General features: G+C 43.3%; 1 protein-coding gene across 1 annotated transcript in view; it reads left to right on the forward strand.

Annotated features, from left to right (window-relative positions):
- The window catches only part of LOC308079979 (thyrotropin-releasing hormone-degrading ectoenzyme-like), a 206,088-nt gene that overhangs the window by 173,564 nt on the left and 8,365 nt on the right, over nucleotides 1-24,159 (forward strand). Inside the window, exons 15-18 of the mRNA XM_080421657.1 lie at nucleotides 16,820-16,967; nucleotides 18,558-18,685; nucleotides 18,951-19,058; nucleotides 22,768-22,935. Coding sequence (XP_080277783.1) covers nucleotides 16,820-16,967; nucleotides 18,558-18,685; nucleotides 18,951-19,058; nucleotides 22,768-22,935 — 552 coding nt within the window. The remainder of the gene's footprint in view (nucleotides 1-16,819; nucleotides 16,968-18,557; nucleotides 18,686-18,950; nucleotides 19,059-22,767; nucleotides 22,936-24,159) is intronic.

Here is a 24,159-nt window from a genome sequence, read left to right on the forward strand (position 1 = left end):
GCAACCAGCCAATCTGGGAACCCATCGCCAACTGAAAATGAAAAACAGCGCCCTCTGCTGTTTGTTCTATGTCTGTTGGCTCTGGGCGGAAGAAAACGTAACGCTAGTGCACAAGGAAACCGGGGTTTAGGTCTGTCTTCAGCTTTCCCTTCCGGTGGGTGCCACTATGTTTTCATTCCCACTAACAATATTTCTACACGGAACACTAACACCACTTCTCCCAGAGAACATGGATCGTTTTGGTTATAAGCCCACTTGTTTCTATGATGAAAGAGTAAGTTAAAATGTGAATATCTTTCCGTGGTTTTGTCTGCTCCGCGGACGCTATTGTTAAATTAGTTTGGGTTTGTTTCGAGGGGGAAAGATCGACGGACATGTGAATCCCGCCCACTACATTTGATTGGGTAAAGCGCGGCCTGCTTCCTGATCTGAAGGCACGCCCACTTGTAGCCCAGTGTGTACATGTTATGACGAGCCTTCACGACAGATTCTAACGCAGTGCAGAATCTGTTCTTGAGAGATTAGCAACCAGCTAACTCAATTTTCAGCTTTTTTTAAAAATAAATCAACGCTATTGAACACCCTTTATGTCTGTGTAAATTGAACCAATGAAAAGTATTAAAAAGCGCCTCTGACAAAACCTCCCAACTTCATTGGATCCTCAAACTGTCCGTCAAATCCACGCAACACCCCCTCTCTCCTCTACTGCTGTCGTTGCACAGCACAGCGCAGTGCGCACTGCGCTGTGAGAGGAGGGGCAGCAGGTTTTTCTCCCCTTAGTCTGTTAAAACTATGCAGTGTACCTGTTTATCAAATTTAGCACTGACCTTAATGTTATGAAAACAAGTAATTCTATTTCTAAAATCTATGAAGTGTTTAATGAGGAGAGCAATGTCACAATAAATTAGTTCATAGCATTTCTGTCGCGCTAGTTCTACTCAAACTCCAACTCTTTGAACCCCTCTTTGCAGAAGTTTCTGTAATATTTAAAGTCCTGTTTTTTTATTGTAGGCCTATATAATAAGTGTCATGGGCATTAATTTACACATTGTGATGCATTGTGAGCTTGGAGATCCATTGTAAGCTTTTGGGAATTTAGACCCATTTGAAACCTCTCCCTCAGCAGCGATTGGAGCTATTGTCAGCTGTTCGGACTCCTAGCTCCACTTAGGCTGGATTTCTGCTCGGACAAAACTTCTAACTCCACTTGAGCTGGATTTGGGTAAAGTGTTGATAATATAATGACACATGCAAGTATCTGACAATATATAAAGTCACTATACCAACTTTGATGAGGCAGTATTGCTTTGTTTTAAAAAATATATAAGGTTTTCTTCATTTCCTGAAAAATGAGCGTTTTGGAGTTAGCTGGTTGCTGCTGGACAGCAGAGATATACAAACCAGTCGGATTGAAAAAGGAGTGCTTGTTTTCTTCTATGTCACCGATCGTGCTACTAAACGCGCGCTCCCTCCCTCCCTCCCCCCGGATATGTATATATATATATATATATATTATGTATATATATGTGTGTGTGTGTGTGTGTGTGTGTGTTGTAAAGAAGGATGGACCTCCCATAGGCTAAGGACATAATTATGCTAAGGAAGGGACTGCACACTCCGGTCCGGAGATGGACAACGTACTACTGCATTAAGTGATTTTGTTAGCGCGTTTCGCTGTGAGCTTCGGCAGGTGCTATGCACCATGAAAAACGGGCGCCGTCATTTTGTGCTTACGTGCTAATGGTCAATGCCCGTGTGCAAGTTGAGATCAATTGGTCAATAGATCCGCTGAGGAGAACCATGCGGGACAGACGGTCTTTCCGTGTGACTGACTGACTGACTGACTGACTGACTGACTGACTGGCTGACAAGGTTTGGTTAATTATATGTGGGATATACGCACGCACACACACATTCTCCTCCCTGTAAAGAAGCAGCAGGTGACTCCATGTGTATCAGAGAAGCAGTGGTGGAACAAAGTACTCAAATATTTTACTGAAGTTAAAGTATCAATACTGCAATGTAGATACTCTGTTACAAGTAAAAGTACGGTATTCAAAATGTACTTGAGTAAAAGTACAAAAGTAATGGTATCAAAATGTACTTAAAGTACAAAAGTAAAAGTACTCATTATGCAAAATGTCCCATTTCACAAGTTTCACAAATGTTTTTTTTTTTTTTGAAAATAGCAGATCTACAAGCTCACAATGCGTCACATCGTGACGCATTGTGAGCCGGTAGATCGGCAATTTTCAAATGGCCGAAATATATATAGGGCTGAAGTGGGTTTTGTAATAATAATCAAAATCTACAAAGTAACTTGTAACTAGAGGTTACGTAGGTAACCCCAGTTTTATTATCTCCGTAGTAATATGATTACTTATGGGATATCAGCGCCCCCTGGCGATGCACAGAGCAAAACACATGGACTCCCGCGACAATTGCATTGGATAGGGTCATGTTACGCGAAACCGGTAGTCCGGAAGGAGTATAAAAGCCCTCGTGTAACAGGAGTACGCCCTCTAGTATCTTCTCTCAGCACGCTGAATGCGCACAGAAAGGGGTATTAGGTAATCATATTACTACGGAGATAATAAAACTGGGGTTACCTACGTAACCTCTAGTTGTTATGTCTCTCCTTTCGTAATATGATTACTTATGGGACCCATAAACTCCCCTTGATCCAACTCTTGACCCCCCTACCCTTCTGCATGCACCTGGCACCCAGTCCCGCCACTCAGGCGAGACCCTCATGCCAGGATGCAGAAAAAGGTACCCGAAGGTAAGGCCCTGACCGACATACCGTCCACCTCATTTCAGCCAATGGACAGACAAGTCCCATTCAACTGAGATGATAACAGGGCCTCCTCACCCCTGGACTTCAGCCTAGCTGGTCCAAGAGAGGCATATAAGAAGAACAAGCAGGAAGAGAGGCATGTCCTTAGACCTGCCCCCTCCTCTCCTGGCTTGATCCAGCAGCCAAACCCAAGATTGTGTGCGCCATCTCAGATGCCGCCACATCCAGGCTCGAAGGAGACGACCAGTTTGCCGCCGAGCATATTTCCTGCATCGATACCCCCCTGTAAAGGGCCCATGATGCAGCTACACTCCGAGTAGAATGAGCCCTTAGTCCCTCTGGGACTACAGAGCCACTACTCTCATAGGCCAACCTGATTGTTTCCACGATCCATTTGGCCAAGGTCGGTTTAGCCACCGCCTTCCTCTGGCCAGACCGGCAAAAGGAGACGAACAGCTGAGACGACCCACGGCTGGCTGCCGTCATCTGACGGTAACGTTTCAACGCCCTTACTGGACAGAGACAGTGCAACCTCTTGTCATTCACTGACGTGAACGGTGGAGGGTGGAAGGCCCCCAGCTCAACTGGGGCCCTATACACTCCAGTCTTAGACACAAACGCCAAGTTGGGTTTCAGTAAAACCCTCTTGCACTCTGGGCTCACCGAAAGCGCCTGTATGTCACCAACTCGTTTGGCTGTACACAAGGCCACCAGGAGGACCATTGTGAGACTCACGATCCTCAGATCCGCAGACTCAAACGGCTCAAAAGGATGACGGCAGAGTGCATCCAGTACCACCGCAAGGTCTCATTTCGGGAACAGAGGCCTGTTGACCGGCTTGGCCCGCCTAGCACCGTTCATAAAACGACGCACCAGCGGGTGATGGCCCACCGTCTTGCCATCGAACCCCTCGTGACAAGCGGAAATGGCTGCCAGGTACACCTTGATGGTGGAAAAGGCTAAGTCCTGATTCAACCTATAAGACGGGCTTATCATCGACGAACTTTACGGAGCCAGGCTTGCCGTCCCCGAGACTCCTGGCCAGAGCCTGGTCCATCGGGGGAAGGCCGGCGACCCCCAGGTCTGCAGCAGAGACGAGCTTTGTCGCAAACCCTAGTTTGGATGGCTCCTCTCTTTCTGCCCACGAGAACTGCAGGGCATTCCTGACACTGCTGGCCTCGGGAAGCAGTTTAGATTCCACCCGTTTGGGGGGAAGGGCTGCCAGACCTTGGAAACCTGGAACCGGGGCTGCGCCTGCCACCTTCAGGGCCTCCATCGGCTGCTCCAGGCCGCATCTCACGATGGCCCGCCTGAATATAGCCGATACTGGCTCGAGTGGCTGCTTGCCCGCGGTAGAGGCCTCTGACGCAGGAGCAGGGTGGACGACAGGCCCCGGGCTCGACATCGTCACCTCCTGGACCTCCTGGTACGAGGTGAGTTCCCCTTCTTCCTCCTCCTCCCCACCTTCCTCCATGTCGGCGTCACCTGTAGTGTCCCCGGCATCGGAGAAGATGATGCTGCCTTCGGGCGTCGGCGAGTCGCCCCAGGCTGGAAGGGAGGCGGAGGGGGAAGCAGGGGGCGCCACTGGCGGGGACCGGCGACGAGGTTAAGGCCCCTGGGGCGACCTCGCGCCGGTCCCGAGTAGCATCGCTGGCCCTCGGAGCGGCGTGGAGCGGCGGGCCCATTGCGCCTAGGTTCTGGGCCACCAGCGGAACCACCAGCGGTGCTGCAGGCCTCCTGGCTGCGAGGGGAAGGCCGCCGCGGTCGTCGCTCGCCGAGGCCGCACGGACATTGGCCCTCGACAGCCGATGATCCAGATGGAACACCGTGAAGCACGCACATGCTCGGCAGGCGTCCTCATCGGCTGGATGGTAGCGGGCGAGCAGTGCGTGGTGCGGCCCCAGGCAGGAGATGCACAAGCGGTGCGGATCATCGGCCGCCACCAGAAGGCTGCAGCCCCTTAGGCCGCAGATCTTTGGAGCCTCCATCCTATCCTTTGTTCCCGACACGTGGCGAGGATAAGGCTAGGTAGCCACCTAGCCTAGCTTAGCGCTCTAGCTTGCTGCCTAGCCTGCTAGGAGCCTAAGCTAGCCCGACACGGGGAAAAACTTGAGAGGATAGGAAAATAAATTAATAATAATAATAGTAACGCGGGAGCGTTAATAAACGAAACGTTTTTTATCTCGAAACGCCCGTAGAGGTGCACTCCGTGCCCTCGCTCTGGGATTGTTGGGATCGAGCAAAGTTCTCCGTGCTGTTGTGCTGTTATGTCTGCGCATTCGCTTGTGCAGAGTGAAGAAGAGGGCGTACTCCTGTTACACGAGGGGTTTTATACTCCTTCCGGACTACCGGTTTCGCGTAACATGACCCTATCCAATGAAATTGTCGCGGGAGTCCATGTGTTAAATTGCTCTGTGCATCGCCAGGGGGCGCTGATATCCCATAAGTAATCATATTACGAAAGGAGAGACATAACAACTAAAGTTTTCAAATTCATTTAGACACTTCAGCTCAGAAATAACCAGACCATTAATTATCCATTTACCATTTATTAACCATTACCATATTAACCATTTACCATATATGCAATGATATTGCATTCAAGTTTGGCGGTGTGACTCTGATCTTGTGATATTAAAGATTCCCTGTGCAAACATGACACAGATCTTCAATCACAAAACCCCCAGAGCAGAGCATGAATACAGTTTTACATAAACATTGAACCTTCAATGCCTAATTAAACTACCTCATATCATAGTACAATCCATAGAACCACAGTACAATACACAGATATAATACATAGAACCCCGGTACAATACACAGAATCAACCTATAACAATATGAACTAAATGCCACAGGGAGGGGGCCGGGGAGGTGGATGGAATTTGAAAACCTACTCTGTACAACCTGCAATGACAGCTAAGCATGTAGAATGAACAGAGAGCAGAAGCTGCTTAAATGACCCGCCAGAGTTGCACTGTGGGTATGAGGGTGTGAGTGAGTTGGCTTGTAGCGAATGAGAATGACAAGAGGTTGAACGTACTGCCTTAAAGGAGTACAACTGTATAAGCTTGTAAGCGAATGGGGGGGGTCCGGGGAGAGTGAATGAAGTATATAAACATTCTGCCTTCCGTGTCTACATGAACTATCGTTACACTGAATTAATTGTAGAGGTTAGTATTGGAAATTGGAAATACTCAAGCAAAGTACATATATTCAGTAAATGTACTCTAAATGTACTCTACACCACTACGGAGAAGGCACTTGATGTTGTCTGTTGTCCCGCTCCCCAGGACAGCTGTGTGTGTGTGTGTGTGTGTGTGTGTGTGTGTGTGTGTGTGTGTGTGTGTGTGTGTGTGTGTGTGTGTGTGTGTGTGTGTGTGTGTGTGTGTGTGTGTGTGTGTGTGTGTGTGTTTTTACCAACTAACTTGGTTAAAAAACTAATCTTGGTTTTTACCAACTAACTTGGTTAAAAAACTAATCTTGGCACTGCTTCTCTGGGGTACACACACACTTAAACACAACTTGGAATTGGAAAATTACTCGTGTGTGTAATTATTTTGAGAAATTATCATTCAAAAGACCATTTATACTTATTTGTATTTATTTATTTAAATGTTTTATTGTTTATTATATGGGACCCACAGCTAGTCTTCATGGGCATTTTTCAGCAGAAGAGAAAAACCTCAGTTGTTTTTATAATTGTTTGGGTCTAAAGCCACAGTACTGTAGCAATCTGGTAATACTTAAATGTCACAGCTAAAATATGCATGTAAATATGTATATATTAATGTGCAACTAAAGTCGGAACATTTACCTGGTCCGCCTCGGATTAGCCGAACGTGGCCGACAGACAGTGGTGGAAAAAGTACTAAATTTTTTTACTGAAGTAAAAGTATCAATACTGCAATATGAAAATACTCTGTTACAAGTAAAAGTCCGGAATTCAAATTATACTTGAGTAAAAGTACAAAAGTATTGGCATCAAAATGTACTTAAAAAAGTGTGTTTCACAAAAGTAAAAGTTCTCATTATGCAGAATGTCCCATTTCAAGTTTTCAAATGTATAAAAATCTTTTGAAACTAGCAGATCTACAAGCTTGTAGATCTGCTATGTCTCTACGTATATAGGGCTGAAGTGGTTAATGTATGTATACCTCAAAATGATACTTAAGTACAGTACTTAAGCAAATGAACTTAATTTCTTTCCACCTCTGCCGACAGACAAACAGTGCAGTGAGGGAGGCCACGGCATCCCTTCTCTGCCTGTTAGCCGTTCAAAGAAGGCTTTTCTTCCAACTAATGTGGTCACAGTGATTCTGTGCAGAGGATGCCAAGTCCTAAAGCCTTGATGGAAATGAACGAACGCCCTTGAGGAATGATCTGCTTTTCACTATAGTGGCTTTGTGCTGAAACGAGTAGTTTTTTTTCTTCTTTTTTCTTCTTTTTTGCTACTCGTGCCAATTTAATCAAAGCACCTGAAGGACATGTCCGTGAGTGCCGATAATTCCTGTTACTGTTAACAGCATGGAATCATTGTATGTCCAAAACGGTTTCCTTTCAGAAACAAATTAATAAAAAATATTCCAATTGATCCAACGTAGTTAGCATTAAGTAACACACACTTAAAGGTAGGGTAAGTGATTTGCGTTGGTTAAAATAAGTGTTAAATAGCTCTATATTCTGATAGTACTCATAGCTATAGAGTGTTTGTTCAGTATTAGGAGTCTCCTTGTCTCTCCACCTCTTTATTAAACAGAAAATGCATTTTCGTTTCAGTTTCAGTTTCATTTCCAATTTTATCCAACCAGGACAGAGAACCCAATCAGGATACAGATTAAACAAGTGAAATTGGAAGTGATGACACTAAAAAATGAGCAGACAAAATTGGAACTGGAACACTATACAAATTAAGCTTAAAAATGTGTACTTTCTCCTGATTGGCTGAGATTTTGACACCTACCGAAAAATGTATTTTCTGTTTATTAAAGAGCTGGAGAGACAGGGAGACTCCTGTTACTGAAAAAACACTCTATAGCAATGATTACTATCAGAATATAGTATTTTAACCTTTTAACAAAATACTTTTTGTTTTAACCCAAAAATATCACTTACCCTACCTTTAAAGGTAGGGTAAGTGATATGTTTTTTGTTTTGTTTTTTTTAAGGTTAAAGTACTATATTCTGATAGTAATCATTGCTACAGAGCGTTTGTTCGGTCACAGGGGTCTCTCCAGCTCTTTAGTAAACAGAATATAGTACATTTTCAGGTAGGTGACAACATTTAAGCCAATCAGGAGAGAGCACTGAAAATGCATTTTCTGTTTAATAAAGAGCTGGAGAGACATGGGAGACTCCTTTTACTGAACAAACACTCTATAGCAATGAGTACTATCAGAATATAGAGCTATTTAACACTTATTTTAACCAAAGTAAATCACTTACCCTACCTTTAACCACTTTCACTTCTAACATTTTCCCCAAAAAATTGCAGAACAACCAGCTCACAAGGAGTTGCCGGGCCACGCGTTGTGAGCTTGTAGATCGACTGCTTTTGCTATACTTTTGTGCGACACTCTTTGTGCAAGGAATTAGGGCATACATTTACCCCAAAACCTATAAAGTTCAAAACCTCTAAACAAACAAACAACCAGTGGTGGAAAGTAACTAAGTACATTTACTTAGGTAAGTACAATTTTGAGGTATTTGTACTTTACTTGAGTATTTCCAATTTCCAATACTTTTACTTCTACTCCACTACACCTCAGAGGCAAATATTGTACTTTTACTCCACTACATTTATTTGAAAACTTTAGTTACTAGTTACTTTACTTTACTTTATTTGTTTATTTAGACAGGACAGAGCATATTAATGAACGTCACATGAACGTAAATACACCGGATTTAGCAAAGATGCTAATTTTCATCCGCAGTCCTCACACAAAACATAAAAACAGAAAAACAATAACATCAGAAAACAGACAAACGGTGAAATACAATTACATTACATCACATAGCCTAAAAAACCCTAAAATATGATCACAAATGGTTGCAGCTTTGGTTTTCAAGCAACCATCTTTTCACATTGAATTTAAAAGATGGAAATGTAGCACAATCCCTTATATGTAGAGGAAGGCCATTCCATGCTACACAACCCTGTACTGAGAGGACATTTTGACCGAAGGTTGTTTGCCGGTGCGGCACTTCACAATCTCCTCGAGTGGTTGCTCTGGTACTGATTCCTCTTTCAGGCTTCCTTTTAATGAATTCCCTTAGGGGGGGCGGGCACAGACCATGTAAGGTCTTGTATATGACCCCAACCTGTTTGAACTTTTTGAAATTGTCGAAGCTAAAAAATTGAAAAAAATTACTTTGCAGATTTTGATTATTATAACAAAACCTACTTAACCACTTCAGCTCTGCATACATTTTGGACATTTGAAAATAGCTGATCTACAAGCTCACAATGCGTCGCGATGCGACACATTGAGCTTGTAGATCTGCTATTTTCAAAACATTTGTATACATTTGAAAACTTTAAATGGGACAGTCTGCATAATGACTACTTTCTACCCTTGGTACTTTAAGTACATCTTGACACCAATACTTTTGCACTTTTTTCCCCAAGTAAATTTTGAATTCCGGACTTTTCCTTGTGACGTAAGAGTATATCTACATTGCAGTATTGATAGTTTTACTTAAGTAAAGCAATTGAGTACTTTTTCCACCACTGCCTGAAAGAAGGGAATACGTACCTCGACCGGCTGACTTCTACACACATGGATGGGATGGAAGAGAGGGCAAGGTGATATTCCCACCAAGAGGCTGGGATGAGCACCGCATAATCGTGGCTGTCGGGGCCAAAACCTTGTATCTCCGTATTTCTTTTTTTTTTGGTTTTCTCATAAATGAATGCGCTACATCATGGTGCATGTTGTTTTCGCACAAAAATATAGCGAACATGATTTTACAAGTTCACAATGTGTCGCATTGTACATCTGCTATTTTCGCTTAAAAAAAAAATGCATACTTTGAAAGTGAACGTGAAAGTGGTTAAAGGGATAGTTCACCCAAAAACACCCAAAAACATTTTCGATCGATTAGTCACCCCCATTGAATTCATGGATATTTTGGGGTATTTGTCACATTCCTAAGCCAATAATTTGATGACCAGCGGACCGGTAGGCAGCGGTTTCGGTAGGAGACACAAAGGAGACTCTTTGTGTAGGCAGCGGTTTCGGTAGGAGACACAAAGGAGACTATTTGTGTTTCCTACCGGAACCGCAATCAGTCATCATTGGCTAGGAATAGGACAAAAAAAAAGAAAATATTCATGAATTCAAGTCACCATGGGGTGACTAATCGATAGGAAAACATATTTCTTTTGGGTGAACTATCCCTTTAAGTGGATTTTATAAAATGTTGAACAGGCAATATTAACCAGAGCTTGTGACTAAATAACTAAATTGGATCAATTGGAAGTCACAGGTCCCCCCCCCCCTTCCTGAAACGTACCCGTTTTGGACATACACGGTTTCCAGCCGACCGCGACAAGAGGCTTCTATGAAAGGGAGCGAGAGAGAGTATAAATATAGCAAACAGACTCACGCTGATATCGGAGCCCTTTGCGACTGAAGGCAGGCGGAGGGTGAAACGTCCCTCCACATCCATGTACCTGTGTTGAAGGACAAACAGCAGTCTGACACAATGTGTGGACAAAAGAGCGAGTTAAGGCGAGGAAAGATAGATTATTTTGTATAACACATTTCAACAACAAGGGAATTCAATGTGCTTTACAACAACAAAAACATCAAGCAAAGGAAACACATTATAAAAGGGCATTAGGACACAATAAAAGCAAAACAAGTAAAACATTTAAAGATAAAACTACAGTGCGAGAGAGAGAGAGAGAGAGAGAGAGAGAGAGAGAGAGAGAGAGAGAGAGAGAGAGAGAGAGAGAGAGAGAGAGAGAGAGAGAGAGAGATGAGAGAGAGAAGAGAGAGAGAGGAGAGAGAGAGAGAGAGAGAAAAACCTGAAAGGCAGCGGCAAACAAAGGTTGTTAGCTTTGATTTCAAAGTACAAAGAGTGTTGGCAGATGTGCAGTTTTTGTCATCTGGGAATTGGTTCCAGATGCTTGAAAACTAACAGAAAGCAGACCTTTCCCAGATGACCCGAGAGGTTATTTTAATCAAATCAAAATAAATCAGAAACAAACCTAAATAATTCAAAGCTAAAGGAGCACTTCTTCCATTTTCACCCTAGCTTACAGTATAAGCCGCAGGCTGAAAACCCACCTCTTCAGGAAACACTACCCTGACCCTTCCTCTTAGCCTTGCCTACTTGCTGCCAATTATTTGTACGAGCTCTTGTTTTATTGGATCTTGTTTATTTGATACACCTATTTGTTTTAGCTCTTGTTCATTTGATTGTCCTATTTGTCTCATCTGTTTAAGAAAGAAGGTAGCTGATATATTGCACTTTTACCTTAGCGCTAGGTATACTCTTAGTTGCTGGTTTTAGAGGAGAATGCACTTAAGACATATAATGTTGGGGATACAGATAGATAGGAACGTACAGTATACGTAGGGCACATGGACACCATTCAAAGTAATAGGGCAACAGAAAAGAACATGGCAGCTCATGGCGGTTCTGAGTTCAATGGAGAAGGTTCTGTTCGTCAAGCAAAAATATAATGTTAGTTCCATTGATCCAAGCCAAAACACAATCAATTCTTGATTGATCGTTCAAATAAACGTAAGTAAACGCACATGATCCCCCCACCTGACCACCTGACCATCTGACCACAGATGGGTGGGCCGCAAAACGATTTCGAGATTTTCAAGTGGGCCCCGATCCAGAAAAACAGTTGTTAGTCAAATGATGGAGAGGGATGGAGAGAAAAGCTCCCAGGCTTAGAGGACAGACGACGAGAGAGAGAGAGAGAGAGAGAGAGAGAGAGAGAGAGAGAGAGAGAGAGAGAGAGAGAGGAGAGAGAGAGAGAGAGAGAGAGAGAGAGAGAGAGAGAGAGAGAGAGAGAGAGAGGGACAGGGACGGAGAAATAGAGAGAGAGAGGACGATAAAGGGGACCGTAGTGGACTTAGGCAGTGGATAATGAGAGGGAGATATGGCAGACGGCAGTGAATGAAGTGAGGGAGGAGGTCATCTGATTAGGCGGTTTTGAGCCATTCCCTCGCGGCTGCTGGGAGACACGTTCGCCCGTCTGGGAGGATTTCAGAGACGCATGGAGCTTGGAGGCTTTTGGAGGAGAGACTGTCAACATAGATGGGGTTTAGATGAAGTACTGTACGTGTACCGGAGTACAATTTTGAGGTACACTATTACTTAACTGAAAATTTTGAATTTTTTTTTGAACATTTCAAACTCCAATTTTTGCTTCTGGGGCATTCTACAAAATGTCTTCTAAATCCTAACAGTTTTTCGAGTGGTTCTCAAAACTTTATTTTTTCAAGGACCCCCAAAAATTATATGTATTTGGCCGCGGACCCCAATCTCAAAATATGTTGTTCCAGCCCCCCCCCCCCCCCACCCCAGAAGCAAAGATATGAGTAAAAAAAATTGCTTAAAAAAAAATATATATATATATATATATATATAAGATTTGCACACATTTTCACGATTTTTTCTAAAATTGCAGATCTACAAGCTCATAGCGAGGCACTGCCGTGCCGTGCTATGAGCTTGTATATCTGCAACAAATATGGTACTTTTTACTCCACTGCCAGGTGCAGCACAAACAACAATGCATAAAATAAAAGTAAGGTCCGCACACTGGCCAAATAAGCTCCTACTGTTTATTGCAATTCAACGTTTCAATCACAGATGGATCTTCATCAGGAATACCTGGACCTTACTTTTATTTAATACTTTTTCACTGTAATTATTTTGCCGGCTCAGTGGCCTCGTGGTTAGAGCAGGGGTTGGCAACTTTGATGATGGAGAGGGCCACTATATTTCCACACTTACTCCAGAGGGCCACATTGCTTATACTGTCGGGCAGACACCTCTTATATCCATATTTTTAACTTTTTTCGTAAATGAAATGCCGTACTTCGCCATTTTATGTCACACAAAAGTAGCAAAAATAGCCGATCTACAAGCTCAAAACACAAAGCACTGCGACACATTTTGAGCTTGTACTGTAGATCTGCTATTTTTTTATTCGAATCGAAAGTAGCATTTTTATTTAATTTCAAATGCATTCAGTTATACTTATGTTAACTTTTTGAACTTAAATACAAATACATTGGACTTGGACATAAAAAAGACAATAGAATTTTAATACTAGTCATTAAGCTACTAAAATAGACTGAAGTAATTAAAGCAGGTTATGCTGGAGCATGTTTGCAATCGTAACAGCTGAAATCAATAATATATCAGTAATCCGATATCAACCTGCGGGCCACATTAAGTGAAGGTGGGGGCCGCATGTGGCCCATGTATGGGTTAGAGTGTGCCCTGAAATCTGGAGGTCAGGGTTCAATCCCCCCGCCCAGGTCACACCAAAGCCTATAAAGATGGGACCCAATGCCTCCCTGCTTGGCACTCAGCATCAAAGGTCCTTGTGACACACTATAGCGGCATGTTGGGGTGTACATCATGTGACATACTGTACTAGCGTCATGTCCAGGCCCAGGGTGTGTACATTTACTCAAGTACACTTTTGAGGATTTTTTTTACTTTACTGGAGTATTTCCCATTTTCAATACTTTTACTTCTACTCCACTACTTCTCAGAGGCAAATATTGTACTTTTACTCCACTACAATTATTTGACAGCTTTAGTTACTAGTTACTTTGTAGATGTATAGATTATTATCACAAACCATACATTAACCACTTCAGCCCTATATATATTTCGGCCATTTGAAAATAGCCGCTCTATAAGCTCACAATGCGTCGCATTGTGAGCTTGTAGATCTGCTATTTTCAAAAGATTTCTATACATTATGAACTTGTGAAATGGGACATTCTGCACAATGAGTACTTTTACTTTTGGTACTTTAAGTATATTTCAATGCCAATACTTTTGTACTTTTACTCAAGTAACATTTTGAACACAGGCCTTTCACTTGTAACTATTTTTATATTGTGGTATTGCTACTTTTACTTAAGTAAAATATCTGAGTACTTCTTCCACCACTGCCAGGGGGTGTACATGCATGGACATCATGCCTGTGGGGATGTACTTGTGCGTCAAGCCGCGTCACTACAGAAACAGGAGATAGGCTCCTGCCCTATGGGCCACATGGCGCAGCAAGGCTTACTGACTTTATCATTATTTGACAGCTTTAGTTATTGTTTGGCAGATCTAGATTATGAATACAAAACATACTGTATATTGACTACTTAAGCCCTTTTGTATGTGAAGGCGAAGGTCTATTTTTTTGTTTGTCAAATTTGGAACTTTACAGAGGTTTTGCTACTTTTATTTAAGTAAAATAATTACCAAATAACCCACAGCGCAGGTTGGGACAATAAACTGAATGTGTGTAAAATTGTATGTGGATGATAATGATAATGTGATATTATTAACAGCTGTACACACACACACACACACACACACACACACACACACACACACACACACACACACACACACACACACACACACACACACACACACACACACACACACACACGCACACACCATGTGAAACATTTGCCCTAATCAATTATGCATTACCTGCTGATACTCTGAGATGGCATGTGCGTGTGCGTGTGCGTGTCTATTTGCAGAAACATGATATGGGCATATTAAACATTTATCATATCCTGCCATAATATAATGATAGCTGAAGTGTGTGCGTGTGCGTGTGCGTGTGCGTGTGCGTGTGCGTGTGCGTGTGTGTGTGTGTGTGTGTGTGTGTGTGTGTGTATTCTGTATTTGTGTTTGTATAAATTATTTCGACATTAAAAATGTATCACGTTCCGCACAAAAAAAAAGACAAAAGACAAGGTGACTGTGTGTGTGTGTGTGTGTGTGTGTGTGTGTGTGGGGGTGTGTATGTGTGTGTGTGTGTGTGTGTGTGTGTGTGTGTGTGTGTGTGGGGGTGTGTATGTGTGTGTGTGTGTGTGTGTGTGTGTGTGTGTGTGTGTGTGTGTGTGTGTGTGTGTGTGTGTGTGTGTGTGTGTGTGTGTGTGTGTGTGTGTGTGTGTGTGTGTGTGTGTGTGTGTGTGTGTGTGTGCGTGCGTGCGTGTGTGTGTGTGTGTGTGTGTGTGTGTGCGTGTGTGTGCGTGTGAGTGTGCGTGTGCCTGCGTGCGTGAAAGTCAGTGAACAGATGGCACTTTGAGATGTGTGTGAGTTAATGTGCGTGACGTGTGTCTGTGTGCGTGTGTGCGTGTGTGTGTGTGTGTGTGTGTGTGTGTGTGTGCACGAGCCTGCATGTGTGTTTGTGTGATATAAAATAGCCTACCTGGATGACATTTCACATGTGTATTTTACACTTTCAGAGAGAGAGAGAGAGAGAGAGAGAGAGAGAGAGAGAGAGAGAGAGATAGAGAGAGAGAGAGAGAAAGAGAGAGAAGAAAAGAGATGGAGAGTGAAAATGGAGAGGAGGAATAAAGGGCGAGTGTCCTGGCAGGTGAATAGAGCAGAAACATAAGGAAGCTCCCGATAGCAGGTGCAGTTCAACAGATCTATGAACACAGCAGGCATACCAGGCTTAAGGTGATACAGCTGGGCCAGTATCCAAGTTAGATACTAGAACGATGCCCTATAACAAGGGTTCAAAAATCCCCCAAACTTTTGGTGGGCCGCGACCTTGAACTGGGTACCCTCCACCCTGACAAGCACTTGGAATTGTAGGCAATACATTTAGTTTGACTCGGTTCCACAGATAAATATTGTGAAAATAGCCGATCTACAGTAAGCTCACAACGCCTCGCACCGTGAGTGCGAGGCGTTGTGAGCTTGTAGATCGGCTATTTTCACAATGTTTGCCTCTTTCAATATGTGATATTTGACAATTTGGCCAATTTGGTATTAAAAAGGTCTTATCAGTCATTAAATTGTAACTTTAGAAATGTGCAGATACCCTTACATACACTTAAACTGTTGGTTTGTTTACTGTTGAGTGAGGAAACAATGTTGCATTTTAAGTCATTGACTGCCAGAAATAACACATAGTTTGCTACACCAGTGCCAGCAAAAATCTGCGTTTTCCTTACCTTTCAACTAGTCACAGAATATTTATCTCCAGTATGATCGAGCTCCTGATCGTAACTAAACACAGAGGGTTTCACCGTGCTTCCGCAAAAAATCCCCCCGTTCGCTTGTTATAGGCCGTTGAATATACCATAATTATATGATATTTGTATGTATTTGGCCATGGATCCCCATCTGAAAAGATTTTGTGCCAGCATCCCCCAATAAGAGAAGATAGCAGATCTGCCATTTATGAATAGCTGAATCATAACAGGGTTAAAATGGTGAAAAACTGATTGTGATGCTATATTAACACATTTTGCATGGGACCCCCCTGGAACCCCCCCCAAGGACACACACATGCACACGCACACACACACACACACACACACACACACACACACGCACACGCACACGCACACGCACGCGCACGCGCACGCGCACGCACACGCACACGCACACGCACACACACCCACGCGCATGCACACACACACCAAAACAGCAGTGTTAGGAGGTTAGCAGACAGGTTATATTGCCTTCATTAGGACACAATGTTTGCTGATTATATTATGCACACTTATAATGTTTATTATTCAGTATATTATAGTTTATTATGCAGCACATTATGCAGAACAAGACCTGCACGCATGCACGCACGCACACACGCCAAATCTACACAAGCCAAATCTGTAATTACATTTTTAGGCTACTACTACTACTACTATTATTATTATACCCATACTACCGTTACAATAATCTCTCTCCCTCTCCCTCTCCCTCTCTCTCACTCTCACTCTCACTCTCACTCTCTCTCTCTCTCTCTCTCTCTCTCTCTCTCTCTCTCTCTCTCTCTCTCAGGGCTGGGTACCTGCCTCAGTCCATCCCGTTGCAGATGATCTGCTATCTTCCCCAGGAGCCCAGCTTCCTGCCCTGGCACGCTGCCAGCAGATCTCTATACCACCTGGACAAACTGCTGGACCGCACGCAGGACTATAACCTGTTTAGTGTAAGATCTGCCTGCCTGCCTGTCTGTCTGCCTGCCTGCCTGCCTGTCTGTCTGTCTGTCTGCCTGTCTGCCTGCCTGCCTGCCTGCCTGCCTGCCTGCCTGCCTGCCTGCCTGCCTGCCTGCCTGCCTGCCTGCCTGCCTGCCTGCCTGCCTGTCTGTCTGCCTGTCTGTCTGTCTGTCTGTCTGTCTGCCTGCCTGCTTGCCTGCCTGCCTGCCTGCCTGCCTGCCTGCCTGCCTGCCTGCCTGCCTGCCTGCCTGCCTGCCTGCCTGCTGCTATGTCTGTCCGTGACTAAAACGGTTTAACATAGAGCCATGTAGACTTATATCGTTGCTGTTCGATGGAAACCTCATATGTCCGATGTCAAATTTAAAAGTAGCAAAAATAGCAGATCTACGAACTTGTAGTTAGTCAGCCAGATCAGCCTTCGTCTTGTCATGGGAGAGGAACCTGCTCATCGGGATGTGTTTAATGTTGGTGTCATCTCTGACTTGATACTGAATAGAAGCTTTTCCTTTTGTCTTCGTTTATCTCTGGTTGCACTCTTCAGAAAATCTGCCCTGTATGGGTCCAACACGAGGATGATTTCATCATAATCTCGTGTTAGTTGCATCAGTCTGTCATTGAAGCAGCCACTCAGATCCTTGACTGTCACTACAGTCGCAGTTTTTTTGCTCAGCTTCTGCACAAGCACCATGCCATCCACCAGTGCTATCTTCCGACTTGGCTGATCAGTAGATGTGGGGTCTGTAAATCCTGTATCAGTTGAATATTGGTGGGTAGAAAGAGGCCATAGGAAACTATGAATTCACTCTGACACCACGGGCACTGTTTGCTCCTGATGGAACAATTCTGCCATGCCATGACAAGTCCAAGTTAATCCATCAACTTGAGAAGCTGACAAAAGAAGACATGGCCCATGAAGACCAGCCACCTCAAACTGGAAGTTCTACCCACCAAGATTCAACTGATACAGGATTTACAGACCCCACATCTACTGATCAGCCAAGTCGGAAGATAGCACTGGTGGATGGCATGTCTATGATTACACATGTCATGATGTTTAATATGGTTACACAAACATCCAAAGTTCACAGTTAAAATAAATAAAAAGAACAGTTAGTATATGACTGACTGCCTGGGCTGTGCTGTTCTTTACCCATATGGTGGATTATGTCAATGGGATGATACAAAAAAATGAAATAATAACTTGCACCATTGGATTCCTTGACCCTGAAAATGTAGGTTTAGCAGTTAAAATCAATGTTCCAGCTTATTTAGAGGCAGAGATATAAAAAAAACATACATTTTAGGGTGGCCATTTTGTAATTGCCAATATGGCCGCCATATACACATCTGGGCAAATGGAAACATTGATTTTCTGATTCCTTAGACAATAACCTTTCCAAAAATGTATAGTTTTGCAAATCTTCAAAAAAAATCCAACAAAATTACATAGTGAACCAGACTATTTTAGCCATTTCCTGAAACGTTTCAACCCAACAGTGCAACACCATAATAAATTTGAAATGTATTTTATCAAATAATTGTACGTGTGCGCGTGCGTGTGCATGTATGCATGTGTGTTACAGGACTATGTGTTGAAGCAGGTCGCCAGTCAGTACCACAAGATGGGTTGGCCTAGCAACGCGCCTAGCAACACGCCCAGCAACACGCCCAGCAACGAAGCAAACATCATGCAGGCGTCCTACCAGATGGAGTACGTACAGATCTGATATCTGATGCATACATAGTTGGAATAACTTCATTACACCTTGAGATGCAGTGGTGGATAGTAACTAAGTTATGTACTGTATGACTATTGACTGGAAGAGAAAAGTCATTTTAAATCGCTGTTTCTTTTGTGTGTGTGTGTGTGTGTGTGTGTGTGTGTGTGTGTGTGTGTGTGTGTGTGTGTGTGTGTGTGTGTGTGTGTGTGTGTGTGTGTGTGTGTGTGTGTGTGTGTGTGTGTGTGTGTCTGTCAGTGAGTTACAGAGGGAGGTTATAATGTTGGCTTGTAGCTTTGGGAACAAACATTGTCATCGCCAGGCTGTCGCTCAAATATCTGAATGGATCTCCAGTAACAAAAACAGGTATGCACTCACACACGCACATACACTCATAGGCCTACATAAACACACACACGCACGCACACGTGCGCACTGTCACACACACACACGCATCCGCACGTGTGCACACACACACACACACACACGCACACACACGCACATACACGCACACGCACACTTACACACACACACGCACACTGGGGCACGGCACCCCCTCAGGTCCACGCCAACGCAAGTCTGAAGTGGTGCATAACCCGAGGGGATCCCAACAGGCGCCTAGTACTGTATAAACCTCATGTCGTCACTGTTTGGCAGAAACCTTGTATCTCCATATTTCAACTGTTTTATGTTTCTATTTTCAACAAGGTGTCCAACCTAAAGGGGGGCGCATGCTACCATTTTCGGTGGTCACACCTTATCACCGCGGTGGTTTGAAAACTACAACATGATGTCACTGAGCCGCGGTGATAAGGTGACTACCGCTCACCCTGACACATCTCTCTGTTTTTACTGACCGGGCATCACCCTATCACCACTGGCTCGCTCGAGGGCAGAGGGGGGGGGGGGGTCGGGGGGGAGAGAGAGAGATCGCATCTGAACCAGAGGGAGTCGGGGTCAAACCTAAAGGACATCACCCCGACTATGAGCGCCTAGTATCCAAACCACTGTTTCGGTGATCACCCTATCGCCTAAAAGGTGATAGGGTGATCACCTCATTTGGTAGCATGCAGGAGCCTTAACAGCCACAACATAGCTTACAGTCTAGAAGAGTATACTCTCACAGGCTGAGAAGTATCGGCAGAGAACTCAATCATGTAATGACATTTATTGATGGGGGGGAGTACATTGGTGACTAAATAAAATAAAATTGTACGTACTTAACCTAAATCCTAACCCTGAATAAACAAAGACAAAAAAATCTGAACACTGCCATCTAATTGCAGCCAAAACAGCTCTAAAATATGAGCCCACAAAAACTGAGTAGACATAAGGAGACGGCATAAAGGATGTGCACAGCTGTAAAAAATGAGCCATTATTATCCAGCTGGAGTTTGTGTGTGTGTGTGTGTGTGTGTGTGTGTGTGTGTGTGTGTGTGTGTGTGTGTGCTGTTGCTTGTGTGTTGTGTGCGCTGTTGTTCGCTGGTGTGTGTTGGTGCGGTGGGCGTAAGGTGGACCATCTGTTTTCTCTGCTGGAGCTCCTGGCACAGTGCCTGCATCACTGGAGGGCTGTGGGCATTGTATGGGTGTGGGCAACCATCCACACCGAGCCTTCCATCTACAAATCCTTCCTCCCTCGTCTGTCAGACATGAGGTGGCACGTTGCAGATGATTTCTCATCTGTCCTCCTTGTATCCCCGGTGTCTAGCAGCTGTAGCTGAACCAGTTAAACCCTCTACTCTGAATGAAAAACGGCCAACGTTGCAACCGCACTTGGTCTGATGTTCGCCAGAAATGGCAGATTTACAAGGTCACAGCGTATCGCAATGTGACGCGTTGTGAGCCTTTCAAGTGCTTAACCCCGAAAGGGTGATTTGACCCCAACGCGAAGCGGAGGGGTTTATTTCTCGATAATGACAGGATTATTAGGCTTATTACAGCTACAGCTACGGCTACTTATTCTAGATACTAAACTAAGCTAAAACTAAACTAAACTTTATTAAGAAAATGGTCTGTTAGATTACGCCGGGTTCGTTAAGCACGACACGGTCGGCTCACAAAATTCTGGTTGGAAGTTTACAACGTGACACATCCGCAATGCATTGTGTGAGCTTGTAGATCGGATATTTGTGTGTGCGACACTGTCTTATGCTCTGTTCCAGTTGAGACCAGCGATAGCTTTCGTGCACAGACTAATAATAAGTCTGGCAAGCTGCTAAAGCAAAGAAAAATATTATCAGTGACAGAGGGCTTAAATATATATATATATTGGTAAGCAGACATGCAAGCAGAGAAGCATAAATAACAAACGTAGAAAATGTGTCTGCGTCTTCTTGTGGGTGTGGAGTACTGAGAAGTAGTTTATAAATTAAATGATGACAGAACTCACTAAAACTCGACCTACTCTGCTGCCTGCTCGCTACCGACCTCAACTGTATTACTCATGCTACTCTAGCACAACTCAGATTCATATTTATTTTATTTTGTTACTACTGCAGTGGAACCCCATGTAAAATGATTTTGTGGAAGGGAAAGGATCCTCATAAGAGAAGATTTTTCAAAAATGATTCCACATTAAGAAAAATAATAATAAAGATGATAATAATAAAATATAGCTGCAAGCAGCAATATGGGGACCAAGCAATGCAATATGCAACAAAAGTATTATGCAGTATGTGCAATAAGCCATATAAAATAATAGACTGAACTTGAGAGAAAGAAGACCATGCAATTAACAAATGAGCTTAGGGAAACAGCTGAGCAGAGTTCTGAGGGATTGTGGATATGAAAATGTGTGTCTTTATTATGTTGTTTATAATGGCAGATTTAAAACTCTTGTTGCCAATTTCTCTGCTTCATCTGCACAACAGAAACAATTGTAGTATTCTAATTAGGCTATAGCTTTTCATCACTATTTTTAGCCAGAGGGTTAGGCAGGCTTGGATTCGAACCTGTTTCCCAGGCGTCCTCTCAGCCCTGTTTAAGTTTGCTGAAAAGTATAACGTTTTGCCTCCTGCTATGCACCATGCCTCTGTTTCACTAGGACATATGTCACAATTTGTTTTATAAATACTGTCAAAACGCCATTCCATTTCAACTCTTTGACTGCCAGAAATAAAACATAATTTGCCAAGCCACTGCCAGCGTTTTCACTAACCTTTGAAAAATCATAAAATATATATCCCCAGTATGATCGATCCTCCGATCCGGGGGGGGGGGGGGTTAGCGTGCCGCCACGATAATCCGTTCCATAGTGGTGGGCAGTTGACTGTAGGTTGTTTTCTCCAAAAAGCAACAGAAGCAGAGAAAAAGGCATTTTTCCAAATCAAATAACAAGGAAGTGAACGGGCAGTTTTTTTTGCAATCACGTGATTTGCTGCTTGTTGAATTTTCAATTGATTGTTATAGCGCCACTCTTTGGCCAATGGTTGTGAATTTTGTGTCATCACCGTTTGGCTTAGCCCTCGGTTAAGCCTGAACAGCAAAAAACGGCGGAAGAAGAATAAACCTAACAAATACAAAAGTGTGCCTACATACTGCGTGCTTGGCCCCCTAATAATTTAGAATGCAAGAGCTGAAGTATAAAATTATGGTTAAAGTGTTTAAACAGATTTTCTTTTGTTATTACATTTTTAATGATTTTCACATAAAATCAAATAAGCATTCAAAATACAAAACCAACATCACTGAACTCAGTATCCCCCACCCTTCTCCCTTTTCCCACCCTTCATACACCCCCCCGCCCCCATCCCTTCCCACCTCTCCCTCCTTCCACCAACTTATACTGCATCATCGAGTCAGCAGGTCTCTCAGATACGATATCAGGTTTGTCCACAGTGAAATTGTGCTCTGTTGAGCATGGTTTCCTTGCCGACGACAGTTCCAGATAGGCAATGTCCAATAAGCTCCTTAGCCAGTGTGTTTTGGATATTGGTTAAACTGATTTTGATCGATTTTGCTGGGACCCATTGGAACCCCCTCAAGGGCCCCTGGGGGTTGCCGGACCCCACTTTGAGAACACAGGTCTACCATACTGGGGTCAGATTCATGTTTATTTTATTATATTGTATTTCAGGATACCTCCTAACGTCAGGGATATCGTGTACTGCACTGGGGTCAGTTTGATGGATGAGGATGTGTGGGAGTTCATCTGGATGAAGTTTCATTCATCCAACGCCGTGTCCGAGAAGAAAATCCTCCTGGAGGCGCTGACCTGCTCTGACAACACATTCCTCCTCAACAGGTGGGTCACACATGTCTACATAACAACTTCCAACACAACGCATCCCTACCCAACAGGTGGGTCACACATTTCTACACAACACATTCCTCCTCAACAGGTTGGTCACACATTTCTACATAACAACTTCCTACACAACACATTCCTCCTCAACAGGTGGGTCACACATTTCTACATAACTTCATACATAACCCATCCCTACCCACAGTGGTGGAAAGTACATTTACTCAAGTATTGTACTTTGTTGAGGCACTTTTACCAATTTTCAATACTTGTACTTCTACTCCATTACATCTCAGAGGCAAAACTTTTACTTTTACTCCACAATTATTTGACAACTTTAGTTACTAGTAACTAGTAATTACATTACAGTCATTTAGCAGACGCTTTTATCCAAAGCGACTTACAATAAGTGCATTCAACATAGGTAGGGAACGAAACTACTAATCTCCAGAAGTCTTAAGTGCATTCTTTTCTAAAACAAGCAACTATACGTAGTGCTAAGGTAAAAGTGCAATATATCAGCTACCTACTTTCTTAAACAGATGAGACAAATAGGAAAATCAAATGAGCAAGAGCTAAAGCAAATAAGTGTATCGAATAAACAAGATCCAATAAAACAATAAAACAAGAGCTCGTACAACTAGTTAACAACAAGTTGGCAAGGCAAAGAGGAAGGTTAGTGTTTCCTGAAGAGGTGGGTTTTCAACATATAGGGGACGTATCAGATATTAAACTGATAAGAACAGATACTACACTTGATCTTAGCCAAAAGGCTAAGATCTTATTATTACAAAACAAACATACATTAACCACTTCAGCTCTGTATACATTTTGGCCATTTGAAAATAGCCGATCTACAAGCTCACAATGCTCACAATGCTCACAAGCTCACAATGTGTCGAGATCTGCTACTTTCAAAATATTTGTATACATTTGAAAACCTGTGAAACGGGACATTCTGCATAATGACTACTATCTACTGCGGTACTTGAAGTACTTTTGATACCAATACTTTTGTACTTTTACTCAAGTAAATTTTCAACATTTCAACATATTTCTACATTGCACTATTGACACTTTTAAGTAAAACGTTTTAGTACTTTTTCCACAACTGCATATCCCTACCCAACAGGTGGGTCACACATTTCTCCACGACACATTCCCTTACAACACATCCCTACCCAACTTTTACTTAAGTCAAAAAATGTAGTACTTCTTCCTTCC

This window comes from Gymnoscopelus braueri (assembly GCF_963280865.1).
Source record: "Gymnoscopelus braueri genome assembly, chromosome: 23".
NCBI lineage: Eukaryota > Metazoa > Chordata > Actinopteri > Myctophiformes > Myctophidae > Gymnoscopelus > Gymnoscopelus braueri.